Raw genomic sequence first — 27,500 nt, 5'->3', positions numbered from 1 at the left:
AGATTTGATGAAGGTAGAGGATGTAGGAATATGTGGTCAAAACTTTGGGGCTTGTTTAAATGCTTCATCTGACCCTGGACTGTTCTGTAGATTTTATGTAGGGGGTGTTCTCACACTGCTGTAAAGGGTGGCAGTGTAATATTAGAGATAGAACTAATATATATTTTTTTAATATTTAGGAGGAGTACATCTCAGCATCTCTACCTGGTCACACACCTGTTTCTAGAGCCTTGCTGCCACTCATCTTTCTCTGCTTGCAGGCCTCACTTGTGTAGGCAGAGCTTCAGGTCCAGTTAATTCTGGCTGAAAAAAATGCAGACTGCTGCATGGCATTTTGAAGTGCTGTTTGTCTTGAGGTGAAAGACRTTCTTTTACTGGCAATCTCAGTATCATAGAGGCTAGTTTAACTTCAATTTAGAAGCGTGCATTCCTCACAGAGAATTTCTGGAGAAAGTCGAGAATAATCCATATAGCCTGCTTCTCAACAAGATAGCGTTCTCAGGATGAACTCATTTTTGAATCCTCCAGTGGACTGCTTGTATCAATGGTTTCTATTGATTTTGCTGAAGGATCGAGTCCTTAGTGATTTGGTTGGTTTATTTGTCTTACTATAGCAAGTATGTGTGTTTGTGTGTGTTTCGACCTTCCATGTGAATTAAATTGGATAGAAATATAATTGGGTGTCCCTTTTTATGGGCACTTGGTTACTTTGTTAAATTTTTTTTGTAGTGCTTTTTCTTTCCTGAAAACATTGGTATACTACTGCACAGTCTAGGTGTTCTTATTTGGGGGTTTGAGGTAAAGGAGAACTTGAAAATGACTTTTAAATGAAAGAACTTTCTATTATATTTATCTGTCTAGAGGCAATAAATCTGTTTCAGCAGATTAAATACTGACTTCTTTATAAAACCCTGTTTTCTCAAACCTCTTATCAGCAGCACTTGGCAGTAATCACACCTAAGGAAACTTATAATTTTCCTCAAGGAGGTGACACTGACAGAATTAAAAATGAAGGAGCCCCCTGAAAAGCCAGTTCATTACAAATTAACAGTGGTCCTAGCAAAGCAGTGGGCTAAGGCGTGTCAAATAGCGATACAGATAAAGAAACCCAGCATTTTAAACTGTCAGAGCTGGGAGCATAGCTAGCCTTAGAACAAATTAATCACATATTGTCAACGGAAAGTTGCATCAAATTAACACATCAGATTCCAGCATATTAATGTGAGAATGTTTTCACCTGATTATTACTGCAAACCATTGCCACTCTCTGACTGCAAAGATATAATTAAATTGCTAAATAGAAAGTGCATATAATATCTCTGCGTGCATTTAGGATGCATGAGCTGAAAAGATCACATGCTAGTAAGTGACAGTTTCTATTTGTAGTGAAACTTTACTTCTTTCCTCCTTTTTATTTGCTTGGGGATACTAGAGTATGAAATGAGAAAAGTTAGCGATGTTATTTGCACTCTGTGCAGCTTAGGTGAAACACAGGTTTGATTTAACTGATTTGCTATGCTGTATATGAGTACATAATTAGCTTCACTCTTCTCCATGCTTTCCTGGGAGGAAAGAAGGGGGAAGACAAAACACTTGGTGTAAAAGTTCAGTTTTAGAACAGAATAGGAAAAAGCAGATATCTGTACATTGCAAAAGGTGCTGCTCGTTGATTTTAGATAAGTTGCTGATCAATCTGTTTGAAATTAAATCGCATTAAAACTTCTGAAGATTAGATACTGTCTAAATTTGCTAAAAGTTTATTACATGTGCTGTGTATGTTAACATGTATTTGCTTATGAATTTAATACTAGCAGAAAATCTGTCTTGAACTTAAAGTACATTCAAGGCAAAATGCTCAGTTTAATGAATTTAGATAGTTTTGTAACAAATATAAATATATTTAGCTATCCTTTATAAAAATAATTTAAATAATAATGGGAAAGTAATCAGCTGAGACATTCTATTTTCCTTTGTRTCCTTTCAAGTAACATCAGATGAAAAGTGCTGGTGCTTTTCACCTGTGCCTTTTAAGCTTGTGTCTCTTACCMCTCTGGCTTCAMCTTCTTTCACAGTGTCTTCTACACTTGGAACATGCTCTCTCTTCCCTGCCCTGTTCCATTTCTTTGCCCAATCTTTTTGTGTTAATCTCTCATCCCTTAAATTCTTACATGAACCATTATCACAAAGATTGTGTTCAGGCTTGATTTTTATTGCCTTACACAGACTGCTTTTCTTGTCAAAGGTCCTTTGTACCTCAGCCRTTTCTAAGTTAATGTGCTCCTGTCTAAAGTATGCATGAGTACTGGAGATGTGAAGTTTATGAACTCATGGGCATTCAAACTTGAAGTTTCGGAAGTTTATGTGGACTTACCCGTGATTCTTAGTGCATGGCAGAAGCGTGAATGGGGGACACATTAATTCCCATGAGGATGGGGAACAAGAAACATACAGACGTATGAACGTATCAGAAGAGGGCTCACAGGGACGCACARACCCTGTTACTGAGATGAAGGGGAGCAGACAGCCCTCGGCTTAGGTGCTGGGGCTGGGGCAGACCGTCTTACGGAGCAGGTGGAGAGAGATCAGTGTAACTACTTTTACAAACTTAAATACTAATGCAGTTTCCTGAACATGCACTGATACGAAAGGTTTCCCTTAGTAAKGGGGTAGGGGAGGAAGTGTTGTAAAACGTTAAAATTACTGTGTAATTTTAACAGGGCACATCTCTTAGAATTTGCCTTACTATAGCAGGCATCACTCATTAACAGAGTGATTTTAACAGACAGATGCCAACAAAATAAAGCTTTATACTACCTTTCACATCTTTACAAGTTCTTTATTTTTTGCTTGTCAAGAAGAGTATGAGCAAGTATTTTACATATTGCAAGGAAATTAATAATGACCATTATTCAGGTTACATTAAGCTCTTCTGTGAGACTTAATTCTCTTTAAAAAATTTATCTTGTAATCGAATCTGTTAGTCTTTTGTTAGGTTCTGTTTTAAGTTTCCTATGGAAAAGGAAAATAGGTAACACAGTGGTTCAATCTGAAATGCTTCAAAATGTTTGTGAAACATGGCCCTGCCTACATTTCTGCCTTCATATGCTCATAATGCAGTACTCGAGTAGTGGCTTGTCTTACAGTAGTCTAAGAGCCGGGTTTGGCGCGTGCTACGCTCATCCTTCAGAGAAAGGAGCGTGCTGGTAGAGAAGCCGATTCCGCTTCTGCCATTTATTTTGTTTTGGATTCTTCCTGACAAAGTTCAGTGAAGGCCGGGGGGGTGCGAAAGGGGAAGAAGGTGGTGCGAATACAGAGGTGAGGATCGAAGGCCAGGGAGGCGAGGGAGAGCGTGTTCAGCACGGTGAGCGCGCTTCCCCGCAGGCTGCGCGCCGCTGCCACGTGCTTGTGGTCCCCGCTTTAACAAGCGTAACCTTTATGAATTTGGATAACCTGTGTTCACCTCTTCTTCTGCCAACATAGTCACCACGGTGGGCAGACCAGCCTCACTTGATTTATCAGATAGGAAACAGATATTTTGGTGAGTTTTCTGGATTTGGCTGGGAAAAAWAAGTTTCCTTATTTAGCAGTTTCTTCTGTTAAGAAGTAACAGGTAGAAGGTGCACTTTGGAGCCATGACTGTGAGTTACCAACCTTTATTTTTGCAGGAAAATCATAATTCTGGCTGARGATTTTAATTTCCAAAAAATACTAGGAAGGGAAGACCATTGGGACTGCACATGGTAGCTCACTAACTGCTTCTGACCTTGCCCTGAGTGACCAGAACACTTGAGATTTTGAGGGAAAAGAAAGTTCTTCTGAAACATAGGAGCTCTTTTCCTTAATAGGAAATATTATAAAAATCTTGAAAGGAAAATAGCTAATTACAATAAAATATGTAGAGTAATTTTAATGAACTGRCAGTTTGGCAATGCATTTAAATAAAAAGCATTTTCAAAGCAATGGTCATTTAAAGCAACTTAATTGGAATTAAAGAATTTTAAAATACATTTTATAGTGCACTTGTTAATCTCTTGATTGAATCATATTATATTTTATTCTGTCTAATTGATTTTTAGCAATTTACTAATGTCATTATCTTTTCCTTAATTACAGATCAAACCAAGTGAAAAACATATTCATAAGGTTTTTAACAGCCAAAGAAATATGGATTTGGCTTATTAGAAAATGTTTTTAATGCTTGATATTTATTGAATGTACACCTCTAATGGACGTGTTTGTTGGAAGAAGCTTTTCTGAGGGAAATGAATATCTTTAATTTATCAGAAAGTAGTCTTTTAGACTACACATTCATAGTGGCCCTTGTACTTTAAGAATAACTTGAAAACATTGACACTAATTATGAAGAAAGTGAGTTTAAGGACTCTTTTTTGGGTCTATTCAGGCATCTCAATATCACTAAAGGATGAATTCTGCTTTTCTAATTAAACAATCTGCATGGAGCTGTAATAAGTTTTTTTAATTCTTATTTTCACTACAAATTTGAATTTCCATGGTCTTTATGTTGTTTTATAACAATTTTCTGAAATTAGAACCTAGAATTAGGTTCCCAACTAAGTACAGAATGTTTTTTTAATTAATTGTTTTAAATGGCTTTTGTCTTGAAATGATCTCAAGCAAGAATCCAGCCTTTCTGTTAAGTCAGCAGTGGACATACCTTGTGTCTACCCATTATAGACTTTTCTTAAAGTGGTCCTTTCAAGCAGAAATGTGCCACTTGTTTCAAATGCATTATGAGCAGGAAGTAAAGCTCTATCCCATATCCAGCCACAAGTGTAAAGCAAATTTATGAAGATAGGGTGTAATTATCAGAGATTTTAGTCAAGATACTGGGATTATTAGACCAGTCTTCTAAAAAGTATCATGAAAATACTAATTCTGCAAAAAGCCGGGAGTTCCAATTTTTCCCAACTCAAAGTCAGGGTCATTTGTATTGTTTGAGAATGTACTTTATGTGCTGTGTCAAATGGTATGTTAAACTAATTTTGTGTGCACAACAATGGCAGAATCAATAAATAGGCAAATAGTATAGCGTTTCAGTGCATATGTATATAATTGGATTATTTTCCAAAAGAGATGGTTATAAAATTTTCACAACCAATGAGTTCTGTCTGTAGTCATACTGCTAGTGGAAATGGAGACAATTCAGAAACAAAATGTGTTAGGTTGCTATCACTACAGTTAATTAGAATTTCAGATTTTTTTTGGTAGGATAAAGCCATGGTCTGGAATTTGCTGCAGATTTGAGGAATTTTGTTTGATCGTGCTGGGGAAAGGGTACAATTAAGTCTTTACAATTCTTTATTCTGCGCACTAAGATAATCTTTTGTAGTTCTCTTGAACTTAATTTCCCTCTTGGTGTTGAGAAAGTAATGCCATACTCCTTTGTGTTCTCATTTCTTTCTGTTTATAGGCCCTTCTTTGCAGAAGTATTAGTAGAAGCTATTAGTAGTTGCTATTTCTACCTCTGGTTCACTGTGTCTGCAACAAGAATTCAGGACTGGATTCAGCATTATTAAATGCAATTTGGCAATAAAGCCCTGTATGGCCGTGTTACCCTGTTGCCTAATCTCTGGAGAGAAATCATCGAAGAGAGATCTTTTACCAAAGAGGCTTTAGGATTTTTCTTGGAATTAGTTTCTGTTCTCTTTGCATAAAAAGGAAGTAGTTGCATTTGACAGAGCCCTAAGGCATTTATTCTTTTGTTCATCGATTTTGAAATACAAAAACTTTGACTATATTGCTGAAATCATGAATGTATAAGTTTAGTTTGATTAAATGAGTATACAATCTCACCAACAAGTAATATATCCAAGTGCGTTATTGTACTTTATTATTTTTGTTGGTATAATATAGCCCAGATTATTTGTCCTAGATCATTTTCCAAAGACTACATGTTTTGTCTCATGACTTTTTTTTCATAACAACAAATTAGGAGGAGTAACTTGCTGGTCAGCCTCACGTGTCCTAAGCAGCTTTGCAGTCCACTGCAGTGATTAACAGTTGTAATGTTCTCAGACGTACTGCACATAAACAGTCCGTTGCTTTTCCCTCACTATATAAGCATGGCAAATCAGACAGTGCAATTAGTGTCTTGGGTTGTCTGGGTGAAGTCCCAGCTGAACTTGTGTTTGACTTGTTCTTTGAGCCTTTCTGAGTAATGTAAGTAGAAACTTCAGTTTAAGGGACAAGCTTATGAAACGACTCTTGATGTGTATATAGTGACTGATGCTAAGGGAAAAAAAAATCACATAGTACAAGAAATAAAATACCATCTTCATGAGCAGCCAGACTGCTACATCATTTCCAGTCTCTCTGATGGTTTTTAAATTGAGGGGGGGAAATGCTATTGTGATAATGTCACTAAACACTACAGAACATATTTCCATATAAAAACCTACCTAGATTGGGAATTCCAGTTAATAATTTGGAGAAAAACCTGTAGTAAAACTTGAACATATTAAGAGTTTAATTTGAGCTCTGGGGGAAATGATCTATCTAGATATGCACAGTAAAAATGATGAGATTTCAGGCAGGTTTTACAGATGATTTTCTCTTTCTTTTCAAGAATAATTGAGTCCTTTTAATGATAAGCCTTGGTTGGTTCCTTTGGATGGTCTGTATGTAATTAGTTGTTACTTCAACTGTTGTAACGTTTTGACAGAAAATATATCAGTTAGCTCATAAATTCTTTCTAGCATCTGTCTTAAATATTTGTTCATTTTCTGCAACATACAGCTTCACCACTTCAGGTCAAATTGCAGATAAGACTCTGTTTTCTTTGTTACCTCGATCCTTTCCTTCAGGATGAGGGAGCATAATTAAACAGAACATCTTTTCCTAGCAGCTGGAGTCAAATTCCAGCTGACTGCAGCACCTGTGAAGATTGTACCTCTGCCTTCGGGCTGCGTGGTACGATGCCAGCCGTGGCTACAGGGTGACGATGTGTTCAGAAGTGCACAGATTCGTCGTCGTAACGCTACTGCCCTTCTGTGAGCTTCAGATGGCAATAATGCCAGTGAATGCAAAGTGTCTGGTTTAGACTAATTAGAGGGATGATTTGTGAAACATTGGCTATTTATTTAATTAATCACCAGCACAAAGCTATAAAACCCATATTTTAAAAATCCCTGTTAGTTTGCCATGTGGTTAATAGATTGTGGCACATTAAAAAGTGACATGGTGATGTATTAAAAATGTTCCACCTAAGGTTGGCTAATGTCCTCAAGGAACTTAAGCTGTCTGTTTTATGCAACAGAAGCTARGGATTAGAGCCTCAGACCTGTTTAAGGGTTGAATATTTGTAAAAACATTTATCTTTTGAATAGCATCTGTTCATTAAAATATCTCATGGCATATTTCTTGACATATAAGTAATGTTTATGGCATAGTTATAAGTTTTCATTGCATTTTGTTATTACAAAAAATTACTCTATTCCTTAGTATTAGATTGTAATGTTTATTACTAAGTAAAATGTAAATAATTCTTCCGAAGTGGGTCCTCCCTGTTCTTCACTRTGTGGGAACTAAGGTTAGTTTCATAGAACAAATGCCTCTTTGCTGCAGCTATAGCAATTGTATTTTGATAAATCTGAATGTATGTTTTCATTCTTCAGCAGAACTGTTGGAACTGACTGAATAAGAGCTTAATATCCCCAGTTAGTTCAGTCCCATCTCAGCTGATATGAAATTCAGGCCTCGAGAGAAAGGCATCTCCAAGTCCCATGTTTGACTTCAGTGATGCTGCAGGATTTGTGTTGAGCTGCTGCACAGGAGGGGCTTCATTGCTGGCAAAATGCCATTTGAATATGACAGCATTAAAGATGAACTGGATTCATTTGTCCTAAAAATGATACTCATATGAAAGTAAATGAGGCCTGGGCCTTAAAGGGATCTGTGGTCCCCTCCATTTCTAAAGGATATGCCAGAAAAAAATCATAACAGGAGATCATATTTATAGCACTTAGAGTAAAATATTTTTAAATTTTAAGTGAATTGTGTAAATGAATACATGTTACTATGGTTGAAATATGCTGTTGTAAGAATTGTATTTATTATTCTTTGCTTATGACTTACCCAGTTTTATTAATTGTGGGAGTGAATACCAAGAAGGAACAGGCATTGATTTTGGACRTTTGATTAGGTGTTTGTACACATAAATCATAGTTTTGAGGTGCATATAAAAAAAATTGTTCAGGTGGAAGCTTGGAAGGAAACTGTCCTGCTCTGGAGGTTATGTTTCTCAGCTGTGTGTTGTATAATTAACTGGTATGTTAGGAGGGGGGCTAGAATAAAACATGAGTATGTTAATGCAGCCTGGAGCTGATGTTGTAGTGATCATTGCAATGCAGATAAAGCATTTCTCATAACTGCTGCTGCCTACTGGAGCCTTTGAAACATCTGGACCTTTAATTGAAAAATAGTGAGGTGCTGTACAAAGCAGACATGCTAAGTGAAGTCAACAATTTAGAATAAAAAAATAATCGTGTGTTATTTACCTTGTAGTTAAATATTCATACTTTGTTATGCTTTGTGTAACAGGAAATTACCAGGTTAAATTTTTATGAACAGTGACAACATGAATAAGATAAATTAAGTGTTTAACAATGTTAATGGGGTTTTGCTTTGTGATCTACTAACTCTGCAATGCAAGCTGTGATGATGTAAAGGAGAATCCACTCCTTCGAGAGGAACTTTAGACTTCTTTAGACTTCCTCGGAACTGGCGGGCTGTGTGTGTTCACCTGCTGCAACTGTTTGGTTCGTTTTGTATTGTCCCATTGGTCTGGCTAGTGATATTTTCGATAAATGACTTTAGAATAATAAAATTGATCATAAGACTTATATTATTATATCAACACTGGCTTAATGACTTGGTGAAATATCATTCTTATTTGGCCATTGTGGGGTAGGCGTGTTGGGGAATGAAGGTGGTAAAACTACTCTGTATTTTCATATGAACTATAGGACCTGGCTTTATTCCTATGGATATTAATAAAATATGCAACTGAACAGGCATTTTCTCTAGATCTGTTTCAATGCTGTGTAAATAAAATGAACAGACAATGTAGTAAATATTTAACCATCATATTATGYTAGGTGATTTACTCGCAGCATGAGAAGTACTCGTTGCAGCCCCAGGTTTCGCCCTTGGGCAGCGTGGGTGTCGGATGTTGCTGCTAAGGGTGCTCATCGCCCTGCTTGGCTGCCCGTGTGCTCTCTCTGAACAAGATGCCACTGGTGGATTATATTGCACGATAGTGGAAGGGTCTCTGCCATGTGTGTATTGAAAGCTTTTAAAATAGTTGATCATCTGAACTTTTTTTATCGTATTATTTTTTTAAGAGCAGCCTTCTTGTGTACTCATCCCCACAAAAGCTGTTTTATATAGAGGTTCATCGACTGATTTATTTCCAATTATTTGGGGTGAAGAAAGAATTACTCTRAATTACAACTTTGTTTTTAAAAATGCATACCTTAGGAAATAGTGGTTTTCATGAGCTTCTTAGAAAAATATTCTTTGTTGCCATAAACACTTGTTCTSCAATCTGTTGGAACTTTTGTGTTTGAAATCTATTAGCTCAATATTTACATTTTTCCCCCATCATATATTTTCTATATATTATTTAAATACATTTTTGAGTTATGTTTAGGATGATTGCTTCATCTCATAGTAAAACTAAATACCCTGTTTCTACCCTGTCACCTAAAACAAGAACATTTCACTTGATGTGAAAGTGAGAAGAAATTTTGCATTTGGAAGAGGATAAACATTTGTTTCCATTTTGTATAATGTTTAACATGGTTTGCTGGGAGGTGAGTCAATGACTTGAATTAATTATAATTACTGGAGAGACATATACTGATTGAGCAAATAAAGTAGTAAGCTCATTTGTGCCAAGGCCATCTAATTAAATGCTAACTTTGGATAAGCTGGATGTGCATGAAAGATTAATTTTAAGAGGTTTTTATGACTCACTAAATAATGATTCAGTAAAATCTTTGCATTATATCATTAGAGCATCTAATCTTAAAGTGATATAACATTTAGTCACAGAGCTCTATTGTACAGGAAGATGCAGTAAATTATTATTGTTGAAAATTAATCATATTTTTCTCTAGGAAGTGTTTATGGACTTTATTTTAATTTTCTACTGCAGTGTGCAGTAAAACAACTCAGATGTGAGGACACAGTATACATGGTTTTCTCAATGACTATTTCATTAGTTTCCCGTTATCCAGGTACTTTAGAATTACATTTAGAAGTAAGCTGTCCTTGGAGGTAGACAAAGTTTCCTRTATAAACTGGGAGAATATTAATGGCCACACTGTAACCTTTTCAAGAAATGCATCATGTAGTATTGGAAAGAGGTATACATTCTTTAGTGGCCTTTGAGATCAAGTCTTAAAAAGACTCCTTGGATTCACAGAATTGAAAAAGTATCTATTTCTTATTTTTTTGATTTAACATGCTATATTTAAAGCATATTGACTTTATTACAGAATAATAAAATTGAGATAASTTAAAACTGTAGGGAACCAGTCAAGATCATTCTGTATGCAGTTTTCCTGTCATAAGTGTAGTAACCAGAATTTATATAATTAAAAAACTCAGCTCATAAGTATGCTCCTGCCAAATCTCTTAAAATTCATAATTTGAGTTACCTGTCACATCTTTCACTCATGCTCCTATGTCTAGAAGTTGCAACAACATACATACCTGCTGTTGTGCTACTTATAGTAACATATATAGTTATACTTAGCCCAACAACTTTTAAACCATTACTGTATATCCTCAAAGATTAATGTACTACAATGTCTGTGTTTATTTTAGATGCCTTGGGATATGTGGATTCACAGGAGCAGTAGTCATAGGTAGCAAGTTATTCTTTTAGATGAAGTTTGTTTATTAATGGAAGTAACTTTCCTAGGCTTGGTCAGTGCTACTTTCATTTTTAATTACAAAAGTGCATAAATATAAATTGAACTGCTTAACTCATTATAAAAAAAAATAGAAAACAGATATTTGTGAATTCATTAATTCGTTTTATGTAACATTACAGTTGCACAGTTCTTGTATAAGAACAACGATGTGCTAACCACTGAAAGTTCTAAATGTAGTTAAGAATTTTTTCCTAGGTAGAAAACCCAGATATATTAAGAAGCTAAGTAGTTTCTTTGTGTGCGCACTATCTATTAGCAGTAAGTTGGGAAGTGTGTCTCTGTTGATTACTTCCTCAAGCCTGGGTGTGCTGCACAGGGCCAYGTCTCCTCTGATGAATCCCAGTACCGTATGTTTGGTGATAAAGTATCATTTTTGCTTTACATGAGATGAAAATATTATAGAAGTGGCAAATTGAAATTTTCTTAAGAACGGACAATGTGAAAACACTAGCGGCCTTAAGAGAATCTATTAGTAAAAATATTCAGAAAATTGTTAGATCTGTTTTATGTGTTGTGTGTACACAGTTTCTCACTTTCTTAAAGGACTAGGGGAATATAACATTTCTAACAATAAAAGCTTAATGGAATCAGATTTGTGATTTCCTAGAAAATTAACGAGATATTTTGTCAATTTTATTCCAGACTTCATTTGTCAGAATATACAGTGTCCACTGACAAGCTAAAAGAATTTTTTGACAGATTAACTAGCCACAGGTGACAGATCAGGAAAATGTTAATTTAACAGCCCCTTTATGCCTCCCAGATTTATTGGAGGCTATTAAGAAAACTCCAAATGGTAAGGCCCCTGGCCCTGAATAGATTTTCCATTGAATTTTATACAGGATCTATTAATAAAGTTTGCTGCTGCCTTTTTGAATATAGGTAATTGTACTTTATCTTCTTGGTCTGCTCAACATTTACAGTCAGAATCCAATTTTTAGTTTGGGGGGAAAAAAGTAATTATGCTTCCAGTAGTGTCTGTAATCTGGTTCTGAATGATTCCTTCTAAAGAAGTCACTACAAGCAACACAAAATCCACAAGTTATTACTAGTTAAATCCAGTGTGGCTAGATCTTTTGACTCTTGGCCACTGAGACTAATAATTGGATCCCTTTTATTCAGTCCTTCCTCCTACAAACCCTACCTCTTAAGCTTTGAGAAGGTAGRTAATTGAGCTCTGTGGGACTTCTTGCACGATTAGTATTTTGCAGGTTCAGACTAAGAATATGGATTCATTCAATTCTGTAGACAGGTACCTGATGTTTTGGATTTCCAGCGCTAGTTCAGAAGAAATGTCATCAATTCGTGATAAACATATTGGAGATTTCTCCAAACCCCTTTGACTAGTGATTCATCAGTCTAAACCTTGACCTATGTGTTTCTAGGGCTTGCTAATTTTTCTCGACTAATGTGACAGTGAATGTTCTCATTATTAATTGAAACATCTAATCAGCTCCTAAATCTAAGGTTTCGGCTTTGGTAATATCTGATGGCAATCGGTATTAGAGCACTTGTAATTTATGCAAGTATTTCATTTACCTTTTTAAAAATCTTGAGTATAATAGTAATGCTTTTGAGCCATTTCCCAACAGTGCCACTAGTGATATTRTTCCCCTGATTTATAGGGTAGCTGGTATCCCAAGACATGTATGAAGTACTTATGTTTTAAGCCACATTTCATCTTCATGTTCATGCAGAATGTTTTTAAGTTAGAGAATAGTGATATCTGTAGTGGAGGGATTTGGACAGGGAAGATGGTAAAAAAAAACGACTGGGTGTGTGGAGATTTGAGGATGGGGAAGAACAAATTTAAGAAGCTCARTGTAGGGCAAAGAAGATAGAGAAGCACTCTGAAGGACAGTGTAGGAACTTATTTGTGATAATGTAAGCTCAGGTCCATAAGATGTGTTCATTTTATCAGTACAGATTTTTTGGGGGGTTAGGAWCTTATAAAACAGTCTGTACTTAAACTAGAGGCTGATGGAGTCGTCTGTGCTTTTTGCTTTTTAGTTACRATTCTCAGCCTTTATCCTTTTCACTCCTTTTTCTGCTTTGTGCCATGTATATCAGTTGTAACCTTAGCAACAATTCTAACATCTGATTGTCATTTTATTTTTTTCCATTGGTAGATTTAAACTGTTATTTTTGATCCTGACATCTTTGGGTTTTAGACGTGTAACTAGTTCAGCACACCCAGGATTCACAGTAATTTACTTGATAATTGCTATTTACTGATTCCAAAGTAAATACTTTTGAAACAAGGGGCCTTCCATTCTGACTGGTATGTGCAAACACTACCTTAATGTAAGAAACATTCATAATTGTATGTATGTTAGATGCATGTTAGGGTGTTCCCCATGTCACCACCTTGACGAAGACGGGAACAGAATTTGAGACTGGAGATTCATTGTCTGATATTAGTTTAATTTCCCTTAAAAATAAGCCTTGCAAGTAGGAAAGCAAGCAGAGAGGGATGGAGCGAGAGAAAGAAAACAAGCTGTTTTGTAGCAGTTGCAGTTCTTTTGTAGTACTGTTTTCATTGGAGAAGTAAGGTTGTGAGTCTAGTTGTTATCTTAGAGAGTCGAAGGTACACAACAGGGAAGCACTGCAGCTGGATGGGTGCTTAAATAGCTTCACTGAATCTTCTTAACTTGAAGTTTAAAGTTAATTCAAGAAAATGTCTTTAATCACTCTCTTGCACATGAACCTCTCTTGCCAGTTGCACTGGTAGGACATAAGGCTTATCCAAACAAGCTGCTGGCATGCCCCACGCTCTGTGGAACGTGGCATTTAACATTTAATGCAAACTTCATAGTTCTTCATGTTGCTATGTATTTTGTTTTCTTGGGTTTTAATCGCCGTGGTGCCAAATAGACTTTAATACAATAAGTTCCAATAAAAAACAGTATTAGTTAAGACTTCTTGGATGTCTTCAAATAGTTCAAAGTAACTGAATGTGAGCTTAGTTATGTCTGTGATTTTGTCTTTGTCTTGGCAAACAAAGATCAAGCCTAAGGTTTGTCTATAGTCATGTCTTAACCTCTGATGTGATTGATGTTCCCTTTGGCCATACTTCCATCCTTAGGTTCTGTAACCCCATTTTACTTTCCCTTATATGAACAGTTTACGGCCTGCGTTAGCTGGTTGTGAACTAACCTTTATCAGTTCAAATGGTTCAATTTGAACAGACACTGTTTCTGAATTTGTTGTTTGCATTTAAAGATCAATCTTTGAGTCTCGTTAATTTGTATGTGTAGACCTCTGTCAGCTGTGACAATCTCTTTTCACTCCTCCTTTCTGCTGGGAGGTGCTGGTCAGCCTCCCGTCTCCCTTGCTTTTTTGTACGTGGAGGGTTTCCCTACATTTTATCCCACTGTGCATCCTGGGGTGAAATCCTTTGCCTCCTTCTGTGTATCAGCAGATATATTAAAATTGAAGGTGGGTGGGGGGAAAAGGGAAACGAAAGAGAGTGAGAACAGCCCCAAAGTAAAGCTGGAGGGAAAACAGAAACGTTAAAAAGCCAGTAGCATTGGCAGCTTTGACATGTAGTGCAGAACTAGTTTAAGCAGCGAAGCTGAGGGTGGTGATGAGACAGATTGCTTTGTGAATCAGGATGGAAGATGCCAGGGGACTAAAGAGAGTGATGGCKGTAGTAAGAAGGGAATTGATAGTTTTGCTATTGAGGGAAGCAAGCTTTTCAAGTAGTGGAAGGAAGTACAGAAACGTATAGAAACAGAAATGTAGAAATAAGAATAATGCTACCAGTAAAGGCTGATAGAAAAGCATTTTCTGAAGTTTTAGGCAAGCTCGATAGTTCTCCCTTTCTTAGATCTCRTACAAACATAGAATCTCACAGTGAAGTTCAGACTTCTTGTGGAAATCTGCGAAATCATTGTGAAATCTTTCATGTAATTTTTACAGATATAGTAAACACCATTAAAAGAATTGGAATTTAAACATTCAAACTTGTTTCCGTTTTAAAAGTCATAACAGTATATTTTAATCTTGTTACTGAAAGGAATTCAATCTAGAACAGATTTTGTATAACTGTCATACTTTGTCTTTTATGCGTTCTAATAAAACATGTTTTTCTCAACAGGGACATGTTGGTACAACTGCAACCAAAAAAATTGATGTCTACCTCCCACTGCACGCAAGCCAAGACAAACTGCTGCCTATGACAGTTGTGACGATAGCGAACGCCAAGGTGCATGACCTGATTGGACTAATATGCTGGCAATATACAAGTGAGGGACGGGAACCAAAACTAAAGTAATGTGCTTTCTTTACTACCTCTTGATCTCTATTTTTTTCTTCTCCAGCCTTTTTTGCATAATGAAATGAATTTCTATATCAGTGTTTTCAGAGCTAGATCTCACAGAAACCTCCTACACGTTTATCAGTATTTCCGTTTGAGCAATACACACTTTGCTTTCAGTTCACCTACTGAGTACTGTAGAATGATAAGCRTGTGAAACTGTGGATCTGTAAATGAACCCTAATTTGAAAACACTCTATGAAAAATAATATAAATCTTATCTCTTTTATTGTCATGGAGATATCTTTTATTTTATGTCCATCTATATTTTTATAGTGTCCCTAATGCCTAAGATCACAAGTATGTCAAATAGAATTTAAAATTCATCTGTAATTCCGTTTTTTGTTTATTTTGGGAAAAGGTACCAAGATTCTGACTGTCTTTTGTCTGCATCATACCGGGTTCCTCCTACAGATTCACAAAAAGAGGAATCATTGTACTRGGTGACAGAGTGTCTTGGAAGCATTATTAGTGTTCTGATGAAACCATTTATTACATTTTAACTATAATGCTTAAAATTCTGTCATAGGATGTTAGCATTATTATTTACTTACTTTCAGTTGTCATTCTGGTGACAGTGACCTTGATTAATATACACACATTAAAATATTTCTGTTTTTCTAAAAATTGAGATTTAGGGGCTAAAAGTATATCATGTTTTTCTTTCCAGGTAATCATCGTGGAGATACTATTAAAATAAGAATATGCAAATAAGAATCTTGCAAACAAAATAAATGCTAGTTTTGTTTGACATTAGGAAAAAGTAGTATTCTTTAATTCAAAAATCATTAGTTATACAGTATTTTATAATTGCTGTGAAACTTTGACCTCAATCACCTTGGCTTTTTGCAATAAAAAAGATCAAAATCTGTGTTGTCCTTTAGAAATTCTTGGTTTCAGGAAGTCAATGGATTTTTCAGCATCTTTGATAACTATTGGTTACCTCTTCATTGTGAAAATAGTTTGCTCTTAAATTTGTGTGACTGAATAATGATTTGAGTCTGCCATGCTGTTGAGGTAGCGTTGTTTAATGAAAGCCGTTACTTTATCTTGGTAGGTCACAAGTTATACAAAAAGGTACTTCAGACCCACTCATATGAATAACTTTGCTTTTAAAAGAGTTATATAAAATCCAAAGAAGTATTTCCATTTTTTGTTGGGTCATAGAACGTGAAAGAAGACATTAATATAGTTTATTACAGAGGTATTAATAACAGTTATTAGCTGATGACTTTTCTGGTGGAAAGAAAGGTTAACAGTTTTGGTTGATGTTTTTATATAAGCCAGTCAATTTTTCATGTTTCAAATTTTCTTTGTTCCTGGAATATTTGTTGAATGTTTTTTCTTTGGTACTGCTTTTTGTAGTTGTTGCTCTTACAGCATTTTTCGAAAGCGTTTGAGAACTCTGTAATCTTCTCTGCTGCTATAGCACAGTTGCATGGGGAAGACATCTCTGAGGGGGGGAAGGGAAGGTGCTCAGAGTTATCTTCAAATCCCTTTCTTTAGGATCCTGCAGAATGGCTGATTTCTGGGTAGTAGGGGAAGGGCAGCACAGAAAAGCAGCCCCTCTTGAAGACAGAGCTTCAGGGATACTGGTGCACTGGGTCTAGGAGTTCCCTTGGACCTTCTGAAGAACATTTATTTAACAGTTTTTATACGGGAGAAGAAATGTGGAATTATTTGCAGACAGTGCCATTTCATTTGCTATTGTTAATTTCTGTTCTGTAAGTCATGCATTCCACAAAGTATCTTTTGTGTATTATTAGCTAATTTTTTAACAAGCTAGATACCACTAATGTCAATATTTGGACACGTGTATATATTTCAGGGACACAGCACACCTCAAATGGAACAGTGCCAATGAGTAGAAGTAGTCCATGAAACATTGCCCACGGCAAAAGTCAGCAGTGGGAGGAAATGAATTTCACTGTCTGCATTGAAGGATAAGATATTATGATGTGTCAAAGAGTGATCATGACCAAGGAGGCTGTCCAATGTAATCAAATCTCAGGACAGAAATAATAAATAATGGAGGTTGAGGTAAAATAGCTTTTGTAGGTTATATATTCTACATTTTGGTTTTGGCCCTGATCTAGTCAGCTTAGTCAAAAAAAAAAAAAAAAAAAAAAAAGAAAAGAAAAGTATAGTTGTGAAGTTGTATTAAAATACATATAGGTAATGTTTAAAATCTTATATATACTGCATGCAAAAAGGCAACTAGACCTGCTAGTAATACTGTTGGATAATACTGAGAAGGTTATAGACTTGACTATGAGAAACAGCTCCTCTGCCTTTAGGAAAAACATATRGTGAGATTCTTTTTCCTAAAAAGTAGGTGGAAGAGTCTGCAGTGAGTGAGTACTGAATGACTGCTTTGAGAATGTTTTATATATATTTAGCCTACCATTTTTTTTCTTTATTATTGCTTTTGTCTCTATTCACTGTCTTTTGATATGAGGAACCACTGACAATGTTAGCAACCCTGTTCCTGGCCTGTTACATATGAACTTGAGTCATAACCCGCGGGACCATTCTGGCGCCACCCTCAGTGGATGTGCTCTAATGGCTCTGTCTACAAAAAACAAACAAACAAGCCCGTGTAGGTATAAATTCTCGTGATACGCAGCATTCAAATAAACTTCCTTATATTAGAATTTAAGAATACTTATATCTGTCACTCGTTGCAGTTAAACTTTACATTCTGTCCACAGCAAAAAAAGATTCTCAAGACTTTGAACCTTGTAATTTGCGTGCAAAATTAATGACTTTGATCTTATGCTGGTGGAGGTTCAAAATGCAAAACATGTTTACCCAGTGGACTTGGTTTTTTCAATAGATTAGCTGCAATAGATATTAAGAACGTACTTGGTGTTATCTTCACTAATTATTGGAGCCTCATCTATTTTGTGTTGCTATTTTGATCTCATTCCAGATTATAATAAGCACTTGTAATAGCTCTGAAGGAACAGTGTGTGAAAATAGGTGCAATTTCAGTAGACAGTTTGTAGGTCAACATCTTAAAGTGGTATGTTAATGCAGCATTTTCTTTGACAGAACATCAATGTCTGTATTAGGTCATTTATATTTTGATTCTTTTTTGCCACTGCTAACATGAAACAGTCTTTCTTGACACAAATGAGTGGGTTTTTTGAAATTATGATTTAGCTCATCAAAATAAGCAGATCTTTAAAGCCGTGACTTATCTTTGTTAACGTTCAGGAAGCTACTCCATGTTTGAAGACATTTGCAACCCCTTTAATTTTTGAGATGTAGCAGACTTTGTGTGTTTGCAGTATAACTGGTGGAATATAAAATGGTATCACCACTTCCATGTTTAGCGTTTGAATTGCTTTGGAACCAAACTGAATGTATTCTGTTGCCTGCATGCCTATATAGCCCCTTAATTTTAATGAGTGTTGTGCAAGTGCATCAAGTGCCACCTGAAAATGGTAACTTTATGTAGAAAGAACTTTAAGTGCACATGAGGCTGCCCATAGAAAAATTCTGTCAAACACGTAGGGTCCTGTACTAGAAAATCAGCAGGAAGCACAGAGCATGCTTATGTAAAGACAGGTATTGGGTGAGTATTCAGACTGGAATGTCTCATGACATGGGGGGATTTTTAAGGTTTTTGGCATGGACATAATGAGGATGCAAAGCTTTCTTACTGTCTGCTGGTAGAAATCSAAATAGAATCAAAGAAGAATACACTTGGGAAGGACCTAAAAATCACTCCAGGCATTTCTATAATCTAAGCAGGATCAGCTGTGTCTGTATATTCACAACCTGTTTGCCTAGCTGATTCCTAAAATGAAAATGATTCCTATAATGAAGACCACAGACCCTCCCCGAGCTCACTTTGTTTGGGTCAAAGCCCTTGCAGGGTATAGATTCTGTTGCCAGTGCTATCTTTGGCCAGCRTTCCTAAAGGTTACTTAAGTGCTCTTGAAGTTAAAAATTAGTTCTGCAGTGATGTTCCAGTTCTTCACAGCAGTCTAGGGACTCATAAAAGTTTCTTTAGTAGTAGTGCAGAATTTCCARAATTTATAGTGACAAACATTGCTGGATTATCTTTTTGTTAGCCATCCATTTAGCAAATTTACAGTTTACATTAATATTAATGCATCATTATTAGCTGTTTTATATAATAAATATCTTAAGGCATGACAGTGTGCATATAGATCACCTGGACTAGCACTCTCAATAAAGCATAGTTACAACCAAAGGTTTGTGAATTAATTGAGAAAATTGCAAATCAGGTAGTCAGTGAAATAATTCATTGTCACATCCAATCAATAAACTTTGTAAATCAACTCATTTAATTCAAAAAATGATCTATATAGATCAAGYGACCAATTAAACAATTAGCATACACTTTGCAATTAATTAATTTAAGCATCAATCATGCAATTAAAACTCCAAATTTAAACTGCAGAGTTTAGAAACATACTGCCATGTGAACATTCAAGCTATACTTCACGGCTCTGGAAAATGTCTGAATGATGGCAGATTTGCAAAAAGAAAGGATACTTATTTGCAACTGAATAATTTAAATATTAACATTTGAAATAGACTTTAGTATTAGGAAAGCGTGATTACTATTATGTTTTGTATGTAAAGATAGAGCTATTTCCCCATGGATTTTAGTATGTGGAAGGAGGCTTAGATTTTGTTTTGCATCTTCTCCATACAGCATCTGCTTAAAGCCTCCTGTGTTATTTAGTTCTACTTGTTAGTATATGCTAATTTTTAACAATTAATACTGTATTTAACACTTTTTTTACTTTCTTTGTAGCTTATCCCTTGATTTTTGTTTATTACAATGTTTACATATCTAAGATCACTCTCTAATTTGCAAGTATATGTTCAGTAAGCTTTTTCACTGTTGCTTGATGTATAAGAGGAATATATAGACACTGCTTGTTTGTCCTCGATTCTAAAATTTAATGGTCATATACATAAATATGTTTCCACAAATGGAGAAATATTACTACATGTTTTATGAAGTCGTGAAACTTCTGTAGACTTTGATGTATTTTAATCATTGATCTGACACTATTTTCCTTACGGTCCTGTTAATGATGAAACAAGACTCTCTGCCTTATTCTTGGGGGGGAGGTTGTTTGTTTGGTTGTTTTTATTTYTATTGCCACATGACTATGGTAGCAAGATGTGTTGGGACTTGAATCTTTATATAAATACATGTCATCAGTGGCTTTTAAGTATATTATTTCTGTAAGAAGTGTGTCTGCTTATTTTCTATGATGTTTAGCAGTTGATGTTGGTCTGCAGAATGGAGTTTGTTGTCTAGTTTCTCTTCTGAATAAATTTGCTTTTTGTTTGTTGCAGTGACAACGTCAATGCCTACTGTCTCCATATTGCTGAGGACGATGGTGARGTTGACACAGATTTTCCACCCTTGGATTCCAATGAGCCCATTCACAAGTTTGGCTTCAGCACTCTGGCGTTGGTTGAAAAGTACTCGTCTCCTGGACTGGCGGCGAAACAGTCGCTCTTTGTTCGAATGTGAGTATGGATGCTAACTTTGTAAATTATCTTAACATCCGTGTGTCCATGCCACCACTTCCACATCTTTTTTTTTTTTTCTCTCTCTCTACTTCTCTTCATTTGAATTTCATTAAAGGGGGCATGTGTATTTATGATTCTTTGCAGATGATGTTACAGTGTAGAATCTTTCATGAGGCAGGTAAGAAAATAAATGCTGCTGGAAGTACTTCAGATGAGAGACTCCTTGTGAATCTAAAACTACAGGGGGTRGAGAAGGAAAAAAAGCTGTTGTGCGTATGATTAATTTGGAAAAAGTAAATTATTGCATTCCTGCTAATAAATATTTGAGCTCATAATCTTCATTTTGATCCAAACATGATACTTATTTATGAAAAATATTTTGAATAACAAATGAAATAACATATATAATAGCTGGGAGAGAGTTAGCTTCCAAAACATTGATGCTGGATGTAGATAATTTACCCAGAGACCTTTGCAGTAGGTATCAAGAATTGATACTGCTAGTATTTTCTTGACTTTTTTGGGAAAACATGATAAATTTTAGCAGAAAAAATATACATATATGGTGTTTGGGCATCGCAGAGAGGGAATAGACATGAATCTTCTTTTTAAGACTGATAGACAAAATAGTGAATTTGTATTTAAAGACCAACTGAAAACATTTCTAATTGGTAGGCTAAATAACAAATAATTTTAAATGCAATAGTTATAGCATGTATTAATAATACTGCTCTGACTGAGAAGGGAAGTGGTGAGTAAATAAGGGTAATAGTTAGAATATGACTAGACATGCCACTGTACAGTCCAGAAGGAATCAGAGGGAGCCTCCACCCACCGCTTAATCTTGAAGCTGTCCTGTTTGTAGTTTTGAGGAGTTTGTTAGGTAATTATCAGTAAATTCGTATCAGTAGAGATATACTGTGCTTGGCCACCATTATTTTTCCTTACTTGTGAGAGAGAAGTCTTTTAAACCATGAAAAACCTTAATTACTAATGTACCATATTAGTAACATAAATCACTTCTTTCTTGGGAAAAAGTATTTAGTGTTTGAATCTCTCAAAATGAAAATGCTAATTTAGCTTTCCTGATTATTTTTGCAATTTCAGTAGAGTATTTTAGAACATAAAGAATTGTTTAAATTTCAGAATCATACAGCTGCCTCCCATTCTGAATAGTCAGACATAAAAAAAAAAAAATTTCTAAGCTATTTAATTCATTTTTATATTCATTATTACAGACTTTTTGTCTTAGAAACAGGTCTAAAGTGTCATACTGAAAGAGGTTATCAGAAATCCCACGTGTATTTCCCAAAGGCTCATTCATTCCTTTCTATTGCATTAGGTCATTGGAAAATAAAGTATTCTCTCAACAATATTTAAAAATAAGTTATTTAAGGTAACCATATTCAGCTTTGCTGAATACAATGCTGTCATGTGGAAGCTTATACAAAGAGGGAATGAAGCAGTATTTCAAGTCATATTACAAGGTCCATTTTTGTGTAGAGCAGGTTGCAATCACACGGTTGAGCCAGGCAGCTGACTGCTTTTCGTCCTATGGGATTGCGGAGTATTTAGTTTSCACTATCTGACTGAGGAATGCTGCATGTTTTATTTGAAAGATGGAATCTCTCTCTCACCTGCAAGCATTCTCTGGAGTCAATGCTCTTGCCATAGATTTGATTTGTAGTTCATTTTTCAGGCAAATCATCCTTTAAACAATATATTGATTTTTCTTTTTTTGTAAAGTACTGTAGCAAAATGTGAACAGTTGCTTGTATATTTTAATAAGTTTTTTCCAGCTCCCTTCTTAATATTTATGAATGTCTTTTTAGCAGGCCTAAAGGTGACTGCACAGAATGTGCTCACAACGTGTTTTCTTTTGCGCACAGATATATCTGCTACCTTTCCACTTTAAGTGCTGGTGCTGCTGTTACAAAAAAATACTAGATGCTTATTAACTATGTGATTAGGCAGTTCAGAGAAATGTATAGGAGGGATCAGCAGTAGCTCCAAGAGCTAGCCACGTACAAAATAAGACTAGTGTGGGCAAAGTGCTGCAAAATTCACAAAGATTCAAAAAGCCAGAGTTTACTAGGAGGAGAAATAGCACAACTGCATCATGGGTAGTGCTTTTCTGAAAGCACTTTTTTTGTATCCACATGTTTGCATGAAATTGCTTTTACTTCGTATGTAAATACTTATTAATAAGTATTTACATTTAAATTGGATTTTTAGTGTGGTTCCTAGAATAGAAAATTATTTGATCATCACTAGATCAAAAAATGGTTTCTACTGTGAGCTTAAATGTATGTGCTGTCTCATTTTTATAGGAATTTGTTTTAAATTTTGCATCTTCCTTTTCTGTCATCCTACTAGTGCATGTAATTGTGCTTTTGTATCTTGTATCTCTTTCTTTTCCTCCTCATGCTAAAATATTCCAGCTGCTGCTTTGTCAGGCTTGTGACTTGTAATGTTTATTAATATTACATCACTGTTGCAAAAAGTTGATGCTTCTGAGAAGCTTCATGATGAAGCATGGTGTTTTATTTCAGATCTCACCCGTCCTGTATTTTGGATATATTCTCAGATGTTGTGCAGTTCCCTGAGCTGACAGTTAAGGAACCTCGCCGGGGACCCTATTTCAGCAGGACATATTTGAGCAAAAACAGTTTGCAGAACTTTATACACTTAAACTCCTGCCAAGGCAAACTCTTACCCACTTGAGTTAGTTATAAATACCCAGTGGTAGTGGTGGGAAGTAGCCTACAGTGCATTTTATATTCTGAGCTGAATGTAAGTGTCTTTGTGGTTATACAGAGTAGTAAATAATTGAGTTTGATTAGGGAGAGGGACCTCATTATCCCCCCACCTGTGCCCAGCTGGTAGGGGAGGGTCGAAATGAAGCCATTAGCTGTCTCTCTTACTGGCATCTCAAAGAGCTCAAATACATCTGTGTCTTATTTTCTTTTCTGGCACAATCAGTCGAGCAAGCTAAGCAGGCATGACCGAATTTGGCAAGTTCCAAGGACTCTGGCAAAGTTACACAAGGAGAAGACGGAGGGCAGTCATTCTGGCTTCTAACTGCCCATTAGTCTAGCGAGTTATGTTTTTGGAAAATGTCTGTTGTGGAAAGGAGTACTTTGTCCAATGTCAAACACTGCATTCTCAAACGGTCCTCTTTGATGTCGAATATGATTTGTCAGGAGAGTCAAACAAAGCAGTGCGTTCATGTAAATGCAGACTTTGTGAGATGGTGAAGCAATACCTGAAAGACTTGAACGAAAGTTGCTTAAAATAAATCTGTACTATCATTTAGGATATTTTTTTTTTGGAAACTTTATTATAATCACAACTTGACATGCTATATCAAATGGTGTTTCTGGGAGTTGTAACTCAGYTGCCAGTTGGCATATAGATTAAGTTTGGCAATGCAGTTCCTCTGCTCAGTAGCAGCTTTTTCTGTTTTAATATTATGTGTAAATTGCTTTGACCATTACATATGCATTTTTTTTCAAAGTAGCACCATCATTATACCTGGTAGATGAAAGTTTGAAACATTATTAAAATACCAAACTTTCACAGTACATTTACAAATCCAAAGCTTTGAAATGTGTATTTATTCAGGCTAAAGAAGCACTCCCCAACAGGCCTATTACCAGTTTTTAGAAAAGTATAGGTAATCTACAAAATATATTTTAGAATATTCATAGAATGCAAATTTAAGAAAATTAATGTTGGTGCCTAAATTGAGAAGGTAGGCTCCTGGGAAATACAGAAAGATAGGATCCCCAGGAAATGAGTTGGAGCAAAAGGTAAACTTGTTAGATTTCTAGTGTTAGAYTATGGTAGTGTCAAAATATAGGCATTTAAGCCAAAGAGCACAAAAAATTATCTAAGGCTAACTGTAGCTACACAAAAGCAGTATCATTTAGACTCAGAACTAAAAATGAAGTTAGTATAGTCATTCTGATTCATATCATTATGCATTTTATCTTAAAAAAAAAAAAATTACCCAGCTGAAGTTAAATACGTTGTGTCAACTGGGATTTTTAGTCTTAACTTTGACTCTGTGCTGATCAAGTGGAAATCATTATTAGTCATTCTCAGGCACTTTCAAACATGCCAGCCATTTTCTGCAGAGAGCTTTAAGTGCTATAAATTCAGATTTTTTTTAAAAAAAAAAAAAAAAAAAAAAAAAAAGTTGTTCTAGGTTGGAAAGATAGCTTTGGGAAAAGTTTATTTCTCACTCAGAACAGAAGCTTTTCGTCTTCTAAATATTGAGGGTTGTTTTTGTTTTTTTTGGTTTTGTTTTTTTTACGTAAACTGAGCGCATGGAGAAGATGCTGCAGAAATTGCCGGCCGCCTCTGACCCGCTCTCCCCAGAACCGCGTCCCTGGCTGCAGAGCTCTGCAGCTCTTGCCTTTTCTGTTTGTTTTCTTTTCCGCCTCTGAACCTTGCCACCCTGGCTCCAGCACTGAGGCTGTAAAAGAAGATGGAAAGCCGAGTTACCTCGGAATGATCACTATCATTAACATTCACGGGTGGTTCACTTATCATTCCTGACTGCACAGACATGGCAGCCGTTATGAAACGTCCACAGGTGTAGCACGATGATACATATTACATTGTGCCACAATGGATTTATGTATTCTGTAACAAAAGAAAAGTGTAATGAAAAAATACAGAAGGTAATCCTTTATTCCTCCACTGCACAATTTATCAGTAATGCCTGTGGATGATAAGTGCCAGGGATTTCCTTTGCTTGATTTAACCTTGTCACCCAGGTATGTTTTTGTAAAATGACAGAAAATACAAGCTAAGGAGTTTCTTTGGCTTCCAATTTGTAAGCAGCAGTTCTAATTGATAAAATAGCGTATGTTTGTCCCATTTTCTAGTGTGTTGACTTAAAATAAAAGTATCACGTATTAGTAGAGTATGCTAAGCCATATGGAATTAATAATCGTAATTGAGGATCTGCTGGAATAAGGTTCAGTGAGGGAAGTTCATGCACACTGTCGATGCGGCGCATCACGGAGAAGCTGGCGAGGAAAGCTGGGACGTGTATTTCTTCCAGAAGAGCCTCGACTGTGCTCTTTGCCTATGAAGAAGGATGGCTGTGGATTGATGGCGCTTCAGACAAGCCAGTGCTGAGGGGGAGCTCCAAGACGCGCTCGCTGTTCGCCAGCGCTCCGGCGTGCCAGGGCTGCTGCTCTCCTCCTCTCGTTCTCTGCGGCGCAGGAAATGTGGCCTGACGTACTGGCCTGATCCCAAGATGACAGAAGAATCTTTTTCGTCCGGGCTTCGGTCCACTTTCAGCTCAGATTTCTGGGTTTACTGGGTGCTARAATGTCGTTACGGAGGTTCTGGGGTACGCTGTTAGAGAAAACCAGCGTTGGGTGCTTACTGAGCAGAGGCAGAGCAAGGGCAGAATAGCGCGTGTGAACTCTGATTGGCATCTCCAGCGCTTCTGGCTGAGTTCCAGAGCAAATATCCCAAAGTTTACGAATGTGGGGTGCGCTTTACATTTCGTAGCTCTTGCCAAGGTCTCACTTACTGGATAGCACACTAAATATAGTAAAACACAGAGGTTTTTCTTATTTTGCTTTGATCAGTAAAATAAACTTTTAAAGATTGTTCTGGGATGCGATCCAGCTTCTGAGGCAAAGAATGGCTGTGGTTCAGCCRTGATTTAGTAATAGAGTGTCAGTAAAATTAGTTTGACAGTTCTCAGGCCAGCTGCTCAATAGAAAGAATTGACCAAGTTAGAGTGGACTGAAACCCTAGCAGCAGCAGCAACAGCATGTGCTTTTTAACAGCTAAAGTGTCAGGAATTGAAAGGCAGTCTTCCATTTTTGGGAGGTTACAGAGATGTCTCGGTATTATTAGCAAACCCAAATTAGGGCATCAGCATTGAGTTGCCGCTGGTGGCTTCGCCTGCAGCAGGAAACCTGGCTTCTCCGTAGTAGAGGTTGCAGGCCCTACTTTGTGAGAAAAGCCATTTGGAAGAAATTTTGTATTTGAGGGGGTAAAAAAAAGAAAAATAGTGACTCTGATCTGCTTGGACATGGATTTTTTTGGAAGGCTTTTATCTCCTTTCTTGGTTTTCCTTCAGTATTTTAAATTATTTTCATATATTTTGGATGCAGTTCTCTTAATATTCTGCAACACAGAAAGACATTTATGTAATTACTTGAAGGCACTGAATGCCTCTTGAAAAGAAAAGTTTTATCTCTGTTCTGTATTGTTTCAGWGCTTTGAAAGCATTGCTTTTTTTCTGTAGCAATTCCTTGACAAACATAAATAACTAAAAAGGAAAAAGTGTTTTCCTTTTTATAATTATACTATAACGTAATATTTTCTTGTAAAAAAAGAAAGAATTCACAAAATTTAGCTCGGCAGGGTCAGTCGAGACTAGAACAGTAGTGAATTTGGGAGGCTGATGCAGAGTGAGGYGAATCAGAGAGAATCAGATGTTCCATGTTGCTTGTGCACTGCGCCGGCTTCTGTAGCAGTTTAAGGAAGAGAGTTGCTCACCGGTAAAGGGACTCCCGGAAAGTCCCTGCTTGTTGTATGGGATTGGTCAAAGCCCCCAAATCTTGAGGCTCTTCTAAGGATAGAAATCTTACAGAGGATGATACTTCCTCCTGTGGAACAGTGTACTCAGTTCTGATCACTCCGTATTAAAAAACATA

General features: G+C 36.3%; 1 protein-coding gene across 3 annotated transcripts in view; it reads left to right on the top strand.

Moving 5' to 3' along the window:
* Positions 1–27,500, top strand: part of MAPKAP1 (MAPK associated protein 1) — a 107,807-nt gene that overhangs the window by 33,100 nt on the left and 47,207 nt on the right. For all 3 annotated transcript variants that reach the window (XM_085300482.1, XM_085300484.1, XM_085300481.1), the window contains exons 5-6: positions 15,061–15,233; positions 20,629–20,805. In XM_085300482.1, coding sequence (XP_085156608.1) covers positions 15,061–15,233; positions 20,629–20,805 — 350 coding nt within the window. The remainder of the gene's footprint in view (positions 1–15,060; positions 15,234–20,628; positions 20,806–27,500) is intronic.

The sequence above is a fragment of the Rhea americana genome, unplaced genomic scaffold (assembly GCF_003343005.1).
Source record: "Rhea americana isolate MKP2758 unplaced genomic scaffold, rheAme1 scaffold_164, whole genome shotgun sequence".
In the NCBI taxonomy this organism is placed as follows: Eukaryota; Metazoa; Chordata; class Aves; order Rheiformes; family Rheidae; genus Rhea; species Rhea americana.
Note: the sequence above shows the minus strand (reverse complement) of the source record. Positions and strands in the feature narration are given on the sequence as shown.